The sequence below is a fragment of the Botryllus schlosseri genome, chromosome 10 (assembly GCF_051294905.1).
Source record: "Botryllus schlosseri isolate E-star chromosome 10, Bs_hap1, whole genome shotgun sequence".
Taxonomy (NCBI): domain Eukaryota; kingdom Metazoa; phylum Chordata; class Ascidiacea; order Stolidobranchia; family Styelidae; genus Botryllus; species Botryllus schlosseri.
This window is the reverse complement of record NC_137245.1, coordinates 8,727,680-8,748,860: the sequence shown is the minus strand read 5'-3', so window position 1 is coordinate 8,748,860 and position 21,181 is coordinate 8,727,680. Positions and strand designations below refer to the sequence as shown.

At 41.0% G+C, this 21,181-nt stretch overlaps 1 protein-coding gene across 1 annotated transcript; it reads right to left on the bottom strand.

Moving 5' to 3' along the window:
• Window positions 1–12,271: 12,271 nt before the first annotated feature.
• Window positions 12,272–17,443, bottom strand: LOC145448762 (uncharacterized). The gene is made up of 3 exons (XM_080327220.1): window positions 16,937–17,443; window positions 14,714–14,848; window positions 12,272–13,512 (listed from the first exon to the last, which is right to left on the bottom strand). The coding sequence occupies exons 1-3, from the start codon at window positions 17,299–17,301 to the stop codon at window positions 12,666–12,668; spliced, it is 1,347 nt and encodes a 448-aa protein (XP_080183346.1). The 5' UTR covers window positions 17,302–17,443; the 3' UTR covers window positions 12,272–12,665.
• Window positions 17,444–21,181: the final 3,738 nt, after the last annotated feature.

Genomic DNA, 21,181 nt, shown 5'->3' with positions numbered 1-21,181 from the left:
TCAGGTATCGTGCGCAGCTCATAGTTCAATATAAAATTACGTTTATGATCAATTGATCATGACATGTCTTGTTGTATTTGTATTACTTTAATAAAAATATTAGGCCTACTTCTGTTGTGGTAACCATGATGCCCATTGCCCATCGCCCATGTTAGAGGGTACGACGTTGTATTTATGTAGGCTAAAGTTTGAAAAACTAAAATGTTGTTCGCAGTCTACAAGCTACTATGCTTGCAGGCTATTATTCGTCACACTAACTAGCCTACTATGACTGTACGGTGTATGTAAGGCGATGGCGGCTTGGCATTGGATTTCCCTGCGCGAGAGGTGTAGGCTATTTTTGTTAACACGCTGCGAAATGCCGCGGTCAAAGAGGTATTTTCAGTAAAACAATACATAAGATTTTAGAATTGAGATTAGAGCATAAGAACATTTCACAAATTAGATAAAATTAGATTTTTGGCATTTCGCTCTAATTTAATGAAATTATATAGATAAAATTATCTAGTTGTCCAAATCTGATTGAAAATATATATCTCCTGCGTGAAATGTAGGCCTGAGCGTGAACACGGACGCAGCCCGCGGACAGATCCTTGGAATTTAGACAATAAAATCTGTAATGTTTATATATACTAATTCTTTTCTGGGGTTCAATATCGGATTCTGATTCTCCCTATATATATCATTGGATCCTCCGTATCATTGTCAAGGCCCCAAAAGAGCCTGGATGAGCAACTGATAAATCGAAAATCGCTACTCAAAAGATTTGGTGTTATAGCCTAATCATACAAGACACGAGGAAGTTAGAGATTGCCAAGTTTATGTATCAGTTCCATTGTGGTCACAGTCCCACAAATTTTAACGACTATTCTTCACTTCGGAATTAAAAGCGCCCAACTACAACACACCCGCAACCTCGAAAAACAACTACCATATGATCAGGACGGATTACCAAAAACTCATCGCTCCATCAAGTGTGCCGGACCCGTAGTGTGGAACAGCATCTCTCCGGCTATCCGACAGAGAAGCTAGCAAAATGACAAGGCTATTTTACCAAGTCACACACGACGCCGCCTAATATTAAACGCATCCACTTTGCAACATTGTGTTAACCAGCCGTTATAATGGGCTATGGTATTAACAATGTAATTCACTGCTTTCAATTTAGAAATAAAGCTGTACGCCGCAGAACACAGTCAAAATTATTGTCTCGACCAGCCAACGTATCTTTTGCTTTACATTTGGCCCGCCAGAAAAATAATTTGACACCAGTCTTAGAGGGAACATTGGTTAATCCATTCTAACATGACGCTGGTGGCTGACGTGAATTTTTTTTAATTTTGACAAAGAATGAAGAAATAACGTTCGGTACCAGCTTGCCCTAGCAGAATAAAACAAAATGAACACGAAATTCTGCCACGACGATTGACGAATAATTTTTCTTGTAATGTAAGGCGTAGGCCCTATTGCTAACAGTCGATCAGATGTGGCCATTTAATCAGCATTGCTACCCATATAATTACAAATAGAAGAAGCAATCTCCGAGAAAGGTAAAACTATCTCACGTGGAAGTCGAATATCAATGACGCGATAAGCATTCGTAGTTACAGTTTCAGAAAGTTGATTTGGTCGAGGTTTGGCATACTGCTAGCAGTATATCCGAGGTGGCTATGCACGATGGTCTTCTAGTGCGGAGTGGATCGACAAATTCTCTGGTCCGGGTCCGATTCGGTTGTTCAATTCTCTGGTCCGGCTCCGATCCGGATCCGGCCGTACCAGAAAAAAGTACTGATCCGGTTCCATCCGGCTCCGGCAAAAAATGAAAAAGTCCGGCCGGAAGTCCAGCCCAACGCGGTACGGGGCTTCGTGAATTGATAAATATGCCTCGTTTATGTTCGCATTGGCTTCGCGGTTACTTGTGTGTGGTTGGTTGGTAGTTATTTAGTTGTAAAAGTCATGCTTATCCATAAAGATTCTGGCCGTATCAAAAAAGTAATGATCCGCCTCCGATCCGGCTCCGGCCGTATAAGAAAAAGTACTAGGCCGGCTCCGACCCGGTCCGGCCAAAATTGTAAAAACCTACCCGGATATCCAATCCAGCTCCGGTCCATGCTCCTCACTGTGGTATTCCCGAGGTGGCGCTGCTCTCCCACGACTATTCAAAATTGGAAATGACCTACGCATTGCGTTGGCTACTCAATTATAATTCTCGAAAGCTTACACAACAGACCTTCGCTTTGAATTCATCTGATCATGCTGATCAAGGTTCGAACGATTTGCATCAATAGGATTTGAGAATGGTTGAACAATTTGTGGTTAAATGCCTACAATAACGTAGACCGCTGAACTTTCAGTGATTGAATCGATGTATCTGCTATATCAGGGGTTCTCTAGTGGTGTGCCATTCGACTGCCCAGGGATGCCGCGAGAAAATGTGGTAACCAAGGTCTACGTAAGCCTATAGGATAATGGTAGTGATACGTTAAATCGTCCACACATAGTAGCATTTGGTGATAACTTTATTATCAAAAGGTCATGGCTCGGCCAATTGGGCCGTGGTGTTGAGGTGTGGCCGAAGGTGTCCACCTTTCACTAGTCACCCCTATCAGAACCGAAGATTGAACGAATATGAAGCAGGATTATGACCTTTTTCTGTTATTTCTTTCTGTTGCCATCATCTTGCCAAATCTTCGACGTCGATGGTCATTTTACACTATAACGACATTGCTTATTATGATTCCTGAGATGCCGATGAAAAATGGCGTTGCAGTAGATGCATGGTATAGTAGGGACCAGTGAAGGGATGACTCGAGTCACCGTTTTTGTATGACTTGACTTGACACGAGTCACTTTGCAAAAATGACTTGACTAGGGGCCAACGATATTCACTTGAGTCGGCGTATCAGGAATGTGGATAGACTCCCGTGACTCGGAGCAAAGTTTACGAGTCAATATGAAGTCATCAAGTAATCGGTGTCGATAAAGATCACTGTGTAGTGTGTATCTTGCAAATGTTCGGATTGTTCGCGAAACGCTGGTGTAACGGGCGAGAGCGACCAATCATTGAATGATCATGCGTTGTACTATAGATCAGTGGTTCTCAACCGCCGGTCCGCGGACCGGTGCCGGTCCGTGACGACTTTTCTGCCGGTCCACGAGGTATATTAGGATTTTATACCATAATTCCAAGATGTAAGATATTGAAGGCTTTTCCATTGGCAACATTTATAAAACGTCAAATTTTAAGCTGATGCAGAACTTCGTGAGGTAGCCTAAGATTAGGCCCTGAAACATGTTCAATTTGACTTAAAATTCAAGCTGTATGCGGTGACGACATACGAGCGACTCGCTAAGTACGAGCTGAATCGCTAACCCGCGCAATTCGTACGATCATTCATTCGTTTTCGATTCATTATTTTGTGGATGACCACTGGCCAGGTATCGCTGTCGCACGGTATTCTCGTGCGGCGCATTGTACTCGTAGTAAGCTATGTCTGGTAGTAGTGGGGAACGAGCAAGATAACTCGACAAGGTGATTGGTCCTACTCCAAAAGCTTCATCTCTGGATATTGTCGAAATGAAGAATGTTATTCGAGTTGGCGCGGTCGATTAATCCACGACCTTCGGCACGAAATTAGCCTATTATGTTTATCTGGGCAAGTCAATTTTACCTCGACCCAGCACTCTGCAGATACTACCGTAAAATCACATGAATACCATCATAAACATATTTAATTACGATCAAAACCCTCAAAATGTCTCTCTCTGGTACAGGGATGGCTAACCTGCGACCGTAAAAGGAAATTTGCCCGGCCGTGGACAGTGGACAGTGGACACGTAATTCAATATTGTGTTGGCGGCCGTCGACATGAAAGTTGACTTTAAGAACTGACTCCCGAATTTTTGAGATATTTCATTTAGTGTTGAAATTTTCTTCGCGCTGGGCGCGATTCAATGCGACTTCATTTTTCGATTTTAATATAGCTGTAGCGCCGTTTGCAATCTGTGCTCCACAGTACAGATGCGAGCAGCGGAGGAAAATGATGCACCCCATATAGAAATACCAACTCCAGACGAAAGAAATTTTTTTCTAGTACGTTTGTGAGATTCCGATGTCTTTCAACTATACCAGTGGTTCTCAAACCAGGGGTGTGGAAGCATCCGAAGGGAGGCGCGAAAGTGCAGTCAACTGAAAAAAATTTTCGCGAGATTGATCTTCTTTCCAGGGTTATTGCTTTGTGTTAATCCGAATTTCACATTTCGGAATTCTCTCAACAACAGACACAGGCACAGCCTTCCATGCCATCAAACTATCCGTTGGGATTACCAGCATTCTGGTTGCATTTTGGGATATGACGATCAGGGGGCGCGAAATTTTTCACTACCATAGGGAGGGGAGTGTCTAAAAAAGTATGAGAGCCACTGCACTATAATGACAATGCTAATGAGCGGACAAGAGATAACAACACGCAACAAAGTGACGACAATAACAGTTGGTCCACCCGAAGATGCATCATCATTTATAATCCGCCCTAACTTTTCGAAAACACTCCCTCCATCAACTCTACCGATGAATCTGATCGCATTGGCTGAGGAATGACAAATATTTGATAGTAATATGGGAAACTAGGAATATTAATGACGAAATTCATTCGTGAATCAGAAAAAATTTTCGACCATGTCCGATCCCAGTCAACATGATTTCGGTGCATAAGACGATATGAAAAAGAAGATTAGTCCGGAGGTCACTAGAAATGGACATTGACTGGACGGTTTAACATGGATATTTCGCGTCCAGTTAGTTCATCATTACCACTAGGGATGGTGTGAACGTGAGGTTCACGTTCGTGTTCTGTGTGTGAACCTCGGAAAATTTTAGGTTCGCGTTCACAACAGAACCTTGGTAGGTTCTGCACTGTGAACATTTTTCATATATTGCAATTTTCACTTCATTATAACATCTTTGGTTCAAATTTATTGACTTTCAACTGCGGGCCACTCTATGCATGGGGCTGGCAGCATAAACATTCAACACTAAACGAGCATGCCCTTGACAATCTGAAAAATTTACCGGTATTGTTACAGAAGTTTGCTCGAAATATCCAGCCTTCCGTTTGTGCATATTTAGTGTCTCTGTGCTGCGAGCTTGACCCGCAATCACATGTCATCAAGAGCGAAATACACTGTATTTTGTCAGCAAATGATCCTTATTTAACCAATCAATGAGATTGATATTGTCTTCTGATGTAAAAATCTAGCAGGCGTACGGGGTCAATCTTGACTACATATGTATACTGTATCATAAAAACCAATTCCGTGCGACTGGGTGTTGGCTATACTGCTGTATAACTTGTTAATCGGTAGCAAGTATAGAAACCCATTTTACACTCTGCTCAATATCCATGTGGCAATACTCAGACGCCGAATACATTGTCCGATCAGGTCGAAATTGTTGGCAAAGCGACGAAAGATACTGATTTTATGGGATTATTATATCATTTGATTGCCCCAGTTGATACATTTGGCGACGTTTCCAACGTCAATATGTACTTGAGTACTGAGCTATTATGTGGTTCCGAGTCGTCGCTCGGTATCGTGTACAGTAGATTAATATAGGCAATCACCTAATTGAAATATGGGGTTTAAATTAGCAATATGACGTCACGTGACGTCATGAGGTTCACGTTCGTGTTCACACAGAACCTTTCAGAAAGGTTCACGTTCACACGAACCTGAACCTTTCAGAGGTTCACACCATCCCTAATTACCACTTATTTGTCCTGTAATGCGGCCGTAGGCCATATAAGTAATCGAATTGCGGCAGTGAATATCAAAACGGTTGGCACCTCTGCTCTAGTACAACACATGCAGAAAAACAGCTGCATACATTACATTTTGGGTTGATTTCAATTTTTTAATATCCACCGGTCCGCCACATATCTTTTGAAATTTTACCGGTCCGCGAGGTGAAAAAGGTTGAGAATCACTGCTATAGATAACCACGTAGGTTAGTTATCTATAGTTGTACTGAGCGTGAGCGTCCATTGTTCCATCAACAACTTGTTAGATTCAAATATAATTCGAATATAATTTATAAATGTTTACGATACTCGTCAACCATTGGCGTAGGCTTGAATTGTATATCATGGAATATGTAGGTTGGTAGCGTGGGCCTAATGTATCATATCAATTCGTTTCTAATTTCTGAGCTCTCATATTCTATTCTCTATTTTCGCTGATGATTATAGACTGAGTCTATACCAGCGGTTCCCAAAGTGGGCGCCAGCGCCCCCCTGGGGGCGTTCGCGAGCGTGAAGGGGGCGCTGGCCATGAAATGGGCGATTGGGGGGCGCTGGCTAGAAAATTGGGCGGTAAGGGGGCGCTGAGAGCAAATACGGGCGGTGTGGGTTTAAAAGGCAACTGCTGCGTATAGTGTTGAAACGATTGATTAATAACGCGGCAACGTTCTCAGTAAAAATGCATAATAGATTCAGTAAGGGCAATTTAGGGTCGCCCGTCCATTTATTCAGCTGTATCGGAAAAGTCCATTGTTACTTGACAATGTTATTCCTGCTCATCAATAGACTAATTTGGCAGTCGCCATTCGGCAGCATCCCCGAAAAGCGTGGTTCATTGTGTGCTACTGTGAGAACTACAAAGTATATTTAAGCAGTTATTGCTCACTGCAAGATGTGATGGCTTTTTAAGAGAAACTGTCAAGCGTGATTTTATCATCTGTTTCAAACGATCGTTGATTTTCCACATCGCTATCACCGTGGCCTTCGACACGGCGTTCTGGTTGCGAGAAACGATCTCACTCATACTTAACGGTTGTATTTCTCAAAATTTAAGGGTAGAATATATCTGTTCTTAGTAATGATGAAACCTGATGGCACTGCTTTGAGCTACCGTTCCAGCTCGAATGCCTGATTTTGATGGAGAAACATGAATCAATCATCTCACAAAATTACACGAGGATGGTGACTTGGTTCCAGGATATATTCCAATTAGAAATTCCTCACCGGATAATCAATCCATTCTGTGTAGTTTCCAGGCATGAAATGTTTGAGCAGCGGTTTACATTGTAGTTAGGGTTACCATACTTCCTCTTTTAGAAGGATTTCTCATCTTTTTGGACTTTTATGAAAGTGTCCTCGTAGGACGCCTAAATGTTCTCTTTTTCGAGAATTTGTCCTATTTTTAAAAATTTTTGGTTAAATGTACGTTGTAATTGGACCGATATAAAGGAAATCAGCGCTCGAGTAATGGTCTGGCGGATTTTTTGGGACGTGAGCCAGAAAATATCATTTTTTTAGTCAACCTGCCGCTAACTCGGGAAAAATATTTTTACGGATTTTACTTCAGTATTGTAAGTCTGAAAGTTTTGAAATAGCGTCCTCTTTTCAGATTCTCAAAATATGGTAACCCTAATTGCAGTGCAGAACAATTTTGAGTTCAAAAGTTCAATATCTCCAATCAATCGTTCTGGATACACAATTGAATAAAAAATAAATACTTCATTCGTTGTCCAGGGGGGCGGTAGCTCAAAAAAGTTTGGGAGACACTGGTCTATACGCAGTTTAGCAGTTCTACGTGTGTGTGTGTGCGCGCGCACGCGATACAACAGTCTTTTCCATGTATAGGTATAAACCCTATGTTCGTTACTCGATTCCAAATATAAGACCAATAAATCTGTATTTCAAACAGCTAGCAAAATGCAATTATGTTATCACGCCTCGTATTTTGAAAGGTCACTTGACTTGAATTGTAACTTGACTTAACTAGACTTGACACGAGTCATCCCCAAAAACCAAGTGACTGACTTGACTTGAGAGTCATAATGTGCAATGACTCGAAAGTAGTGACTTGATCCCAACACTGGTAAGGACATATAATTATATGGTAGAACCGTAGTTCTATATCTCCCCGAGTTCTCATTGCAAATGAACATTCCACAAATTATATCTATTATTGAAATTTTTCGTCGCGCGCCGCGCAAAATATACCAATGAAGCAAAATCCAATAGGCCTACAATTAACTTCCCCATATAGCCAATGCAGAGGTGAATTCGAAATGTATAAATCGGGATCGTGCCAAGTATATGATGCCGTACCCGATGGTAGTTATAACAACCTTGATTTGTTCCCGAAAATAGCACATAGGCTGCAATTATTATATCGTTAATTAGTCGACTGGTTCTCAGTCGCGATTCAAGCACGAAATATTTCTAATAGTAAAGCCCCAACTCGAAAAGAGCAACGGAACTTATACATGTAATTGTACTTGGACTACAGTCCTTAAAAAATGGGGGGCGTCAGACCTAGGCAATTTTGAAAAGGGGCGCTGGAGGAAGGAAACAAAGAATAAAAGCCATAGTGCTATATGGCGAGATCAGTAATGAAACTTTCGAGTGTTGAAGAACTACGAATATGTATAACACTGGGCAACAATTTTGAACGAGACTACAGGATATGACAAGAAAAAGAAACATTACATTGACTGTCAGCTATATAGGAGCAATGCCCCGTCCAGCTTATCCAGAGTAACTTGAAACTTCTCTACGCTCGGTAATTTGGATAAAGATGAAGGGAATAGCAGGCCTAATGATGAAGATATCGAAATCGAAGATGATTCAGAACGTAGAGTAGTCCATCAACACAGGTTAAATGATCTGGCATAGCCTTTGGGACTTCGAATAGAATTATTCGGAATTTTCAGCATCCTTACGAATTGAGAAAAAATTACTTGGCGAGAGAAAGAAAATATCTCACTTTTGATCATGAGAAACGGCATTTTCATCGCAGGGTTACTTTCGGAGATTTGTGTAACGCCGTGATACTGACATTAACATGGTACTGTTACTATGGGTTGCTGGAGAAGTTGGGAATCCCTATCTACAGTTCAAGTGAAGGAAAAATGTCTATTGGTAGCTCGGAAAGGAACCTATAATGTGGCATTCTCCAAAATGGCATCGTCTTAGGTGCAGTAACAATTGCACACTCAGTTAGTGTGCGTGAATAATACAGGAACATTGAGAATAATACAGAAACATTGAATTGTTGAAATATCACAAGCACGATTGGAACATGTGTGTCAGCTTTGAATGTTGTGTTTTCTTAGTGGTTAGACGGTGAGGATGCGCATGTAACCCTGATACACATGTGCCACTGCCATGATATATTTATGTCGGACAACAGACATTCAAAAAGCTAAAATATCTATAAACAATTTCCCGCAAAACCTTGGCATAGTCATCGATGGTCAAAGAGCAGAAAGTGTCCCGCAATATCTAAATATGGTGGGGGTAAGATACCAGAGTAGATTGGAGTTTACATATATGCTAGCTGACTGTTGCTTGAGTATCAAACGAGACAACCCACAGAATTATGAGTTATTAGCGTATATTAGGACCTTGAAACTCGCACTTTATTTGTCCTGTTGAAGCAATATCAGTCTAAATCAGGGTGAATAGGTTATTTGAACTCTGGCTGCATGTTGGACGCAAAGAAACAAAGAACTATAAAGAATAATTTCCAATCACAATTATTTGTGTTCGAGAAAAAGACAAAATAAGCTACAGTCACTATAATTTGACTTAGTAGGCAAGTAGTGGAGAATTGCGGCAGAGTGTGACCGCGGGTCATAATATGTAAGACCGAAAGCTATCTGTGGAGCGCTCAAAATCTCTTCGCGGACCTTATGATGCGCGCCTCCGATAAAATGTATTGTATACGAACGACGGGTTTGGAATATTTTCGAATTTACCAAGATATCAATTCATTTGGGTTGAGTTCATGCGTGAATGTCGGTAATGGAAGCCTTCTCGTGTTGACGAACTTACGCGTGAGATCCGTTCTTGCACGCTATACACCACAAAAGCTAAAGAATAATAAGCAGTCAGTGGCCACGAGCCATATTATCTTGCAGGCCTACGACCACAAACTGTCTACGGGCCGCTCAAAATCAATGTTGTCCGTTCGTGGTTTCAATCAACCAAATGAAACAGTGCAAATGTTTATTTGAAGTCTATTGATTTACTTTCGACTGCTTGTGGTTTTTGAAACGTTCTATACAATAAACCCAAAATATTGAAAATAGTAGCCTACTTTTATGTTGGTCATGAGACAATGCGATGGGTACCTATCCCAAAAACTTGGCACGTAATAGAGAAAAACGGAAGTCATTTTTTAATTCAGCGCTCAAAAGTTAGCTGAAACCAATTGTCTGATCAAAGTCAACAAAAATTGTGTAGAGCAATGTAAGCATTTCGAACGAATCATGTCAAATGGCCCAGACGGGAATTCGTGATTACCACGAAGACAGCAGCGTAATAGCCAGCATTCTGACAGCATTAACTGATGGTAGACCAGAGTTGTATCAATTGTAATTTGTAATTGAGCTGAATGTAATTAAAATTACATTTTTTCATGTAATTGTAATTGCAATTGTAATTGAAGCATTTCTATTTCGTGTAATTGTAATTTGATCAAAATTTTGCTCAATTACAATCTCAATTACATTTTCATGGAAACCTGACAATCACAACATAAAATAATCATTTAATCAATCATTTATTCGTCGCACCAGTGAAAATCCTGTACGAACCAGGATGACGACGAGGGGCCTTAAGGCCTTAGTAAACAGTCAACACATGTAATAATTAGCCTATTTACATCGGTGTTCTATGCGTGCTGCGGTATAACTAGATAATTCAGTCACGCTAAACTGTTTCCCATACTTCAGTAGCAAAATAAAACTTTGTGAATTGCAATATAGGCTGAACCAGCGGTTCTGAAACTGGGGGCGTGCCCCGTTGGGCGGCGTGAAAGCATCTGAACGGGGCGCGACGCTCCAGTGAACTAAAATCTTTTCCGCGCTTGGCCCGATTCACCTCCGTTTTATGCTTATTGCTCGGTGTATAGTCTGAATTTCGTATTGGAGAATTCTCTCATCAACAGTCATAACCTTCCATACCATCGAACTATATGCAAGGATTGCTAACTTTCTGGTTTCATTGTGTGCTATGACGATAAGGGGGCACGAAATATTCACTGTCATAAAGGAGGGCGTGTCTAAAATAGTTAGAGAACCAGTGAGCTAAACTAAATCTTAATATTTCAAAAATGGATGAAAAGCAAATAACCCTTCTGAAACCTGTGCTGAACCATTTCCTACACGACGGTCAAAGTTTTTTTTTAAATCTCTGACCAGTACCGAGGCTTGTTGCAACAATAGCAAAAAAATTCAAGCTTTCAACCAAGGCTTCATCAAACTTGATCACGCATTTGTAGCGATGTTATCCCAATCTTACCTCCAATCTTGGCCAAATTTACTGGGGCCAGAGACTTTTCGCACCCTAATGTTCATCAAATGCAATCTTACAGTTTCCGAGCAAGTGAAAATGTAAATGCGAACCAAAATATTGTAATTCGTAGTTATCAGGAGGTTCTTTCCTTTTGCATTTATTTTAATTTTGCGCACCTTATCGGTATCATCCTTATCGCTGACGCCTTACCAATTACATTTCATTATTGACTGTCCTGTAGCCTATTCAATGTTAGTCGCTCAAACCTTTGGTTCTTAACAGTAGCTTGAAACATTTTCTGTGCTTGTAGTTTTCAGAACTCATGTTTAGGAATAATTCGTATACGTTCGATTGTTTTTAATTAAAGGGTATTCTACATATCAGGAATGAAACATGAATAGCTTCAGGTTGTTGCGAATTACGTCGCTATGGCTGACAAAGAACAACGCTTTGCTAAACCAATTACCTGTAAAAAAGTAATTGTAATTCTAATTCTAATTGTTATTTATTACATGTTTGACAGTAATTGTAATTGTAATTGCTATTTGATATTTTTAGCATTGAGTTATGTTGATTGTAATGCAATTGAGACATCCAAGGAAATAATTGTAATTTTAATTGAATTAAATTATTGTAATTGATCCAACTCTAGGTGAGACGCATCTATTCAAACGTTTGTAGATACGCCTCATCCTGCACAGTGCACACTCGTGTTATGTATGCCTATATGTACCTCGAGTAATGCATGGCGGCTTACCGTTCCTTCAACACTAGGTATTGGAAAATTATTGCCAAGTAAATTAACTCATGTAGGCGTATGTTAGTGCTAAATTACAAGTTAACGATGATTCAAGGACGTATATTGTATTCGTCTTGTACACGCGCAAGCTAAGGAAGTGTAAAAAGATCTCAAAGTGCATTTTTTCAAATCCGTACCTTTTTGCGAACAGAATTTAAAGCTGGCATTGCCGATACATATATATTTCTTGTTATAACATTCCTCATACCGATCGCACATCACAAAACTGGAAAATTCACAATTAATGCTGCTACAATCTGGTTCATACGTAATAAAGCGGTGTCAGAACCACTGCGCCAAATCTAGCAACGGTGATTTCGCCATCTATTTTCATTGCACAGGCACAGTCGTCAGACAAAGTCTTCGCTGGCTAAGACGGTAGAAATTTGAGTCTGTGTTAAAACACCACGCCTTAATGGTAAGAAATGTATGATGAATAGGCTATTATACGATTTGATAGGAAAATAGTAGCCCATCACAATGTGATATCCAACTATAAGGGCAAATGTTATGAATTATTGTAAACACGGCCAACTTCACCACATTTCGAGGTGCACGGACTAGGCGTTTGACAAGGAAGCTAGATAGTTGAGAAAGATCTGTGACTTAGCCATATTCACACCAATTCCATAATGAATACCGTCAAACGTAATCACGTTTCTAACGAGAGGCGTGAAATCCAGAACGCGAATCGAACGTTGTTTGCAATATCGAGTCATTCCTACTTCGAAAGCTTGCTGCTTAGCAGCAGAATGCCTTTGGAGGTGACGAGTAGGTTTTAATATTCCGTAGTCTAACGGAAATGAAAAAAGAAATTTAGGCCAACGTTCCGAAACAGGAACACCCTTTCGGTTGGTGTAGTATTCTTCAAACAATCTCATAGCAGGTTCCATGAAATGGTCTATAGCAAGGTCCAAGCGCATGCTCACATGGAACCCGATTCCTACAACCACATACGCACCCTTTCGGCCCAAAATTCCACGGACGAATTCCGTGAATTGAGTCTCGAATTTCGAGCTGTAGTATTTCTTATATTCGAGTTTGAAGGAGACATTCCTGCCGTTACCACACAAGCTATCGCGGTAGCGCATGTCGTCCAAATTGTTAATCATGGCCCTACATTGAATCCAGTAGGTCATCCCGAAGTTGGAACATAGCTCCAGCTGCTCTTCTGTCAGAGGCGTTTTCGTCCAAGCTCCTGTGACGGGTTTGCCACTCAGCAGCATCAGCATGCTTACGTACATGTTCTGCATGAATGAGTCGCCGACCAGGTAAAGTTCATCCACGGGTGAGGTTTCAATGACATCGCACGCTTCCGCGGGCTTGTACTGATGCCACTTGCATGCACTGCTGTAAGGCGTCCAATCCATAAGTTCGGCGTGTTTCAAATTTTGTACGTTAACACACCTGAAAAAAGTCCACTTTCAATACGAGGATCATTACAAGACGTTGTGATAAAATCGAGTATATAGTTTATAGCTTCTACTTGGGTCTTACTCTATGGTTGCTATACGTCGTCTTTAAGTAGTTTGCCTCATGTGTTTGATGGATTTGTCATACCTGCTAAAAATATCACCTCCCATTACACGAGATCCTCATCAAAGGGAACTATCTACTTGCCCACACCCAATAGCAACCTCCCTAAAATATCTATCGACTACTCAGGACCTACCATCTGGAATGAATTACCACAAGATATCCGTGAATTGCCTTATAATAGATTCAAAAAATACCTACTTGATCAGTGATCACCTCCTGTCGTTATATTAACACAATTGCCCTACCTTGCCCAGACATTGCTTCATTGATCATTTGCTACCATCGTTTTTCTACTCCCTCTCTCTCTCTCTCTCTCTAAGAAGGACGTAGTCTCATTTTCAAGGTATTTGAAAACGTTCTCCGAGGACGCCTAAATTCGTTCTTTTAAAGCTTTTACAGGTAGGATAATGGATAGGTTCAAGTGAAAATCGGCAAAAATGACGTGAAATAGGTAATACGGACGTTCGAGCTGGTCATTCGGGAGTCGAATGAAAATGATGACCTTTTTTCTAGTCAACTCAACAAAATTTCCAGTAAATATTGCAAAATCGGCTGTTTTCAGTTTCGATCAACTAACTTTTACGATTTGATAAAAGTTTCCTCCTTTCCCGTTTTCAAAATAGAGTAACCCTATCCTACTTCGAAATAATAACTTTTGGCATATGCGTAATCAACCAGCGGTATGCCATAGGCCTACGCATTGCACCAAAAGAGTACACCAGTTTGTTTTTATGTTGTACCTGTGTGGCATATCGTGATCAAATTTTGTTACGGAACTGCATATGCATTATTGCATATGCATCATCGGTTACCGTTAAGGAGTATTTATTGAATATTTTTATTCGTAATTTTTCATAATCATACGCGCTGGGTGTCGTCCGACACCTTCTCTCTGTCTCGTTTACAATTCTCTCTTTTGCAATTACAAAGTAGAGTTCAGGGCTTGCGATGTTGCGAAATAGTAATTTTCTGAGTTCTGAGGACCCAGCGCAGCGTATGTGTACTGTGTAGTGTAGCGTTTGAGCATGAGTCATAAATCACCACAAGCATGCTCTGAATTGAAACTCACTTCGAACATCGGCAACCTCCATATTGATTTGCTGGAACGCATTTGCCGTACAGGAAGTGATTGCAGCAAGGATTCGGACCGTCTGGGTTACACCAAGTTCCTATCGATGGCCTCAGACGGGTTGCTTTTCGTAATCTGGTAAAGGAATGAATTTGACGTTGAATATCAGCATAGCGTGCAGTGCATCTGCCAATCGAATATTTTGTGTTGATACAATCTACATTATACAGTAATCCGCGTTGTAAATCATGTCGTGGCCAATCTGCTAGAATAGATTAGGAAACAGCGATTTCTGTCAAATTCATGATTAATTTCATGCAGCGACGATAATTGAAAACTGCCAGAAGGCAATGCATCAGGTGCATTCTACAGATGTATTGATGTAAATACTCTATCACATGTGCATGAAATATAGTGTTATATTACAAGGCACGAACAAGAACGGCACTCGCGATCCCACAGATACGTCGACCTGACAAATGTTTTAATACCGGTACTGCGCTCGCTAATATCAAGACACTCCAGTGCGACTGGCAATCTAGTGGTGCATCAATATTTGAGAGCTTAATTCAACGTCGTGCACCGTACAAGTCAGTAACCAGTAATTATGCTGCCAGCTCGCAAGTGACATTGCGCGACAATTCAAGAATACGAGTCTAGCAAGCAGACTCGAGCAAGAACGGCACTCACGATCCCACAGATACGTCGACCTGACAAATGTTTTTCAGCCGTCTGCGTGACTTTCAGATCGTCAAAGATAAGTGGTTGCAAAGTATAGATTCATTACACAGTACAATGTTAAAACATCTGATTCGATCTCTGAAAATATGTTTTGTCTGTGTGGCGAAGGCGCGTTTCATTGCGTCATTGCGACCGGCCATTCTCGTACAAGTAATAAATTATTTTTGCGGTAATGGGTCTGAGTCGTCTGACAATCACTTTTGTGCGTTTTTGATTGCATGCCTAGCACGCGAAAATCTTGATTTTTGCCCTAGAAATATCCACTACCAAACTGCGATACGTACAGTGATATATTTAATATTTCACGGTCATAATTGTCGCTGATATACGATGCATATCATATATAGATGCCTGAAGAAGCAATACTTATATTCGGTGTGTAATCTGTGCATACAATTTAAGATTTGACTCGACGTAACTCGACTGTCTCCAGTATTGATTTGCGAACATAAATAAGGAAATGCATCGAAGAAGCCAGATCGCTATTACAGTCCGCATAGCCTACAATTGCCGCGATGCGAACGAGTGTGGTATCCGAACACTTCCCTGGTGTTGTACATAAGAGGACAATTAGTGATTGGATGCGCGCTTTCCAATTTATAATCATCAATTTTGTGTTTCATTCTTGTCTGCTTGCTACACTCGTATTCTTGAATTGTCGCGCAATGTCACTTGCGAGCTTGCAGTATAATTGGTTACTGACTTGTACGGTGCACGACGTTGAATTAAGTTCTAAAATATTGATGCACCACTAGATTGTCAGTCGCACTGGAGTGTATGTCTTGATATTAGCGAGCGTAGTACCGGTATTAAAACATCACGTCACGTTTTTAATGCTGTATTATGTGTACAATGTTCATCGGTACATGCAATGGCATGGAGTAAAGTGCGTTCTCGTGCGGATATGACGTCATCGACCGACGACACGAAGTAATGATCACGTCACAGGACTTTGCATACCCACGCAAAATGATGGCTCCTTGCGACGGCTACAACCGAACCATATAGTTGCCGGAGCCGGAGCAAGAGCCGGAACAGTGGCCTCAATGAGCTCAATGATCTCCGGAGCTTGGAACTGGAGCTAATTCATCATAGAAAAGAGCTCCGGAGCCGGAGCCAGAGCTGGAGCAGTTTAAAATTTACGACTGCTCCAAAGCCCTGGCTCCAACATTTATCAGAGATCACTACTTTGAACAGAAATGCACATGACGCGCCCGAGAGTACACGACCTTTATCTGACGTATAGACCTCGCCTACCGACACATGCCACATCATGGCTCATTTGCATGTTATCGCCAACTACTTTTCATTCAGTGGATATGTCTATTTGCATGTTCTGATAGAAAAACTACTCCTTCTCGTTCAGATACCTTCCGATCTTTTCATCTTATCGCAATCTTGTTGTACATCGAAATGATAAAAAAAATAATACTACGGGTCACTTGATTCTGAAAAATCAAGTCAAGCTTGTCTCATGCGTACCTGTAAAACCCGCACACTGAGTTCGAGCTCCACGGATCCGGCGGGATGCCCTTTTTCATCCACACGAAACGCATGTCTTCGTCGAGACTTTCTTTCTGACTCTCCAACTCATCTTCCATCTGCTTACGTTTCGTCCACGCGATATCGTCAGGAACACGTTTTGGAACCCATCGACCGTTCAGCACCGTGTCCAGAAAATTGGGGCATTCTGGCGCCAGCTTCTTACGCAGCCCATCTACGTCTTTGGCGGATTCTTCGGAAAGTTCAAAAACAGCACGCACGGAATCGTTCTGCGCCTGCTGCGTAGCGACACTCAAATCGAAACAACATAGTGCTGAAAGCACGAGGATAGCAATCCGGGTCATACTGGACTAAATCTGCGCGCAAAATAACGCCAGTTACAAGTCAGGCCGTCTTTTAGTAAGCAACCGCTCGTCAATTTTAAGCTAATCAGTGTTTACGAGTCGGTAACCGCGTGGTAGATTATCGGTTGTGAAAACGCACCGTGCCATCGCGTGCGTCTCTTTTTAAAACGAAAACGCTCTTTCGTTTTCGGGTGTAGGAGCAACGCTTATGAAATAGAAATATTCCGTGAGTTCGGGATTTGACATATCAATTCCGCGAGAGCTGCGGAAGGCCAACCAGCCGACCGCAATTAAAGCGGCATTTCAATAGGCTGACCGCACATCTGCATGATTCGCGTGGATCGGAAAGTACCTGTCCTTAATAGCATGTTATGCGTTTAGCTGTTATTAAGATTTGAGTGGGATTAATAAATACTGTCTGTGTTTAAAGTAAAATCACGTAGCCTACGCGTGAATTTACGGCGCGAAACTAATAACCATTTTGGTGACAAACTATACTGAATAGACCGCTGCCATATCGAATGTTGGTGTCTTGGGTAAACGCTTTATTAGGTAATTACTAGGTCAGGCATTGTGAATCTTTAGAAATGTAAATGGGTTTTTGCGTCAAAGCCGAAGTCCGCGCATTACTATTGATTGTTATCGACTTCTTCGCCGGTGTTTTGTAAGTTCAAGTGCACTGTAACGTGGTTACGTGTTGTTTATGAAGTAAATGTATGTAATCGCAGACAAAACCAAAATTCCTTTTCACTTTGCACATATTATCAACGCCCACAACAGGTCATCAGAACCTCATATCAAAATAAGATAGCTTATAACGGAATGCGAATATTCCGTTTTCCGTGGTCGCCTTTATAACGTCCAAGATCTCAACTTGCGGATATGATGACATCGCCGATTTACTGGGATCGTACGACGACCGCATGTGACGACAATCACTTGAATGATCGAGCTAATGTGTTAAAACTATGCGGGTGCGCACGCGCACGCCGGTCACTTTGTGTTGTATTAGGCTTCGGGTTTTCTTCCTAGAAATTCGCCATGAAGAAAATAATCCCAATCTGGCGACAACAAATATTGCAGTACAGGCGGTGGCAGACGCAGACGCTCGCGGTTAAGTGATCAAATGTAGGACGCTTAACCTCGCGTGGGTGGTTTGCGTTTCTCACGTCTGGTTAGCCAACATTCCATCAAGACGGCCTGTTGTTGAAATCCAAATCGTAAACGTGAAGTAAATAATGAAATTAAACTCGGCTCTGTTACCGAGTTGTCGTTACGACGAGACAGGGCGATGACCAAAAGTCACAATAAAGTTCTGATGATCAACAACTGGTAGCAAAGCAATTCAAATGTGGACTCGATAATATAGATATATATATTTTTAAAAAGTCAACACACGGACCTGTGATTACCTGTTACGGAATCGTTTTTATTTGCCATGTGAAAACTAACTCGCAAAACTTGGTATATACCCAGGTTATGATGTACCTTAGTTGGTTACCAAAACAGGGATATCTTCAACATGTTTGTAGCGACAAAGTCGCTCCACGGACTTCAGACCACATACATTTCTTGTGATGTGCGATCATGTTTATTCTAATTCACTCTCGGAAACAGAGTACTCATAGTCCAAGATTCACATGTGTTCTATAGAGAATTTGAGGTATGCCTAGATCTGGATATCCTGCTGCCGACTTCTTGGGATTCGAATTCCCCACATGCAAGGCTATCATTTCTGCCGCCAAGTTTGAGTCAAAAGTCATATTGAGTGACGGTAATGATGTTATATCTATGTGAGCCCCACATACTGTTAGGTATTATTGAAATTACTGGCTTCAGCGCCCATTATAGCTTTGTCACGTAGATGCGTATTGGAAATTATTGAAATGATTCGGTTATTGACTCTTTTCCAAGTTCGGGATATGTCGTTGTAAACTACTTTCTACTTTTCAAGGTCTTTCCGATCGGAAATAGATTTTGACTGCTTTTTAGATAGGCTGCCTACTATCATACCCGTCATCAGTGAAATATTAGGTTGTATTTGCGTATTGCTGGTTGAGAATGCATCTTTTGATCAAGGTTTGACTTGAAATTATAAAAGTCCCACAAGTCAAGTCAAGTGTAATCATAGTGGTAGCTAATAACTTTAGAAATGCCACCATCAAATTAAGGCAACCACACACAAAACAGACCTTTGATGAAATTTTAAAGTAATCAATAAAATTATAGCCTTCACATGTGGTTCTCATTCGGTAGCTTTTGAGACTATTTTAATGTAAATGCAAATATCGGGCTTTACGGTGTTGTATCAACAAAGGTTAACTGCTACTATATAGTCTATAGTCGATATGCGTGATGAAGACACCCCGACTGAAGTTCCGCATATTTATAAAGTCATATGACTAAGTATAGGCTGTCAATTCTCAAATGTGTCAAATGTCGGCAGTTTGAATTCATGAAACACCTTAGCTGTTCAAAATAACTCGCAGCAATTTTCACAGACTTCCACCCCCAGAAGCTGGGAGACTAAATTTTTAGAACAACTGCACGGACTGACCTCTGCAGCCTAATATACATCTATGTGTGTACGACAATATTCGCAGTCGCGCACGATATGATTGGAACAGACACCAGTCGTAACTTTATGTATCCGTCTCGAGAGGATATTGAAACCGCAGCACCGACAAAGAACTATTTTGTCACAACGAAATATCTGCTGTAATTAAATTTAAATAGTTGCTACTTTCGCTTTCATCACCATTAGGAAGATTCAAAAATTACAGAACAGTTAGGGCATATATAATAAGTATCTTTTGAGAACGGTGTATATTGATGGCATGGGATTTGTTTGCTGGACGAGTTCCAGGCGCAGTCAATGATCGCGTAATGTCTATATATGAGGAACATGCGGATTCTATAGCTCTTTAAGACTGTCTGTCCGGCGTACATTCCAATGTTAGCGAGCACACGAATAGCTATTTGTGCAGTCGAGAAATACATCTGTCCTGCGGCTAAATGAAAGTATTCCTCACATCGCGTCGCTAGTAATACAATTGTAAGGACCAATAAATTGGCAAACATTCGAGACCGATTCCATAATATTGCTTTATCCTGCATTAGCTAAAGATATATGACCTGTGCGACGAAATCCGCCATCAACGAACGTCGGCCGGTAAGTCACAAGCCAAATCAATTCCGCATCTTTTAAAACAATTCTCGGTTGTAATTTCTTACATTACGCCCAATTACCTTTTCAAAATGGACTGTAAAGAGTTCGTGTCGCGATTAAAATGGTATTTAGTGATATTCGATCCTTACAATTGAACTGGAGAATTAACGATTGTTACGGATACAAAGAATGGTGACGATCATGGAGCACAGTATGTTTTATACCATATATGGGGTAGTCAAGTTTATTTTGGTCTCCAGCAGCTGTAGGCCAAGGTGCGCATCGAGTAATGACTGTCCAATAACATGGTTTTCGAGCAATTAAGATACTATATCGTATCTATTCGAATTAAGGTGCAAAATAATAGCTTATCAAAATATAAATACATTTCGGACTACAGAATGTACTGCATATTTGCGCGTTTATCAGCAACATCGGCTATAACAGCTATACATCAACAACAGTTATAGCTAAGTGGTTATAGATTCCGTCTTTAGAACGGGACACCTGTGATTATCTAGATCCCAAATTGGCCTCACAAGTTATTAAAGACTATAGACTTCAGTTTATCATTCCTATGTCCATTGTAATTGATTAGTTCATTCTCACACAAAACATGACCCTATGACATTTGTGCTATCTGGATCTAATCCACGTTTTCGCGGTCTGATTCAAGATCACTGGTATATCAAAGGTGTTAGTTATGGTGGC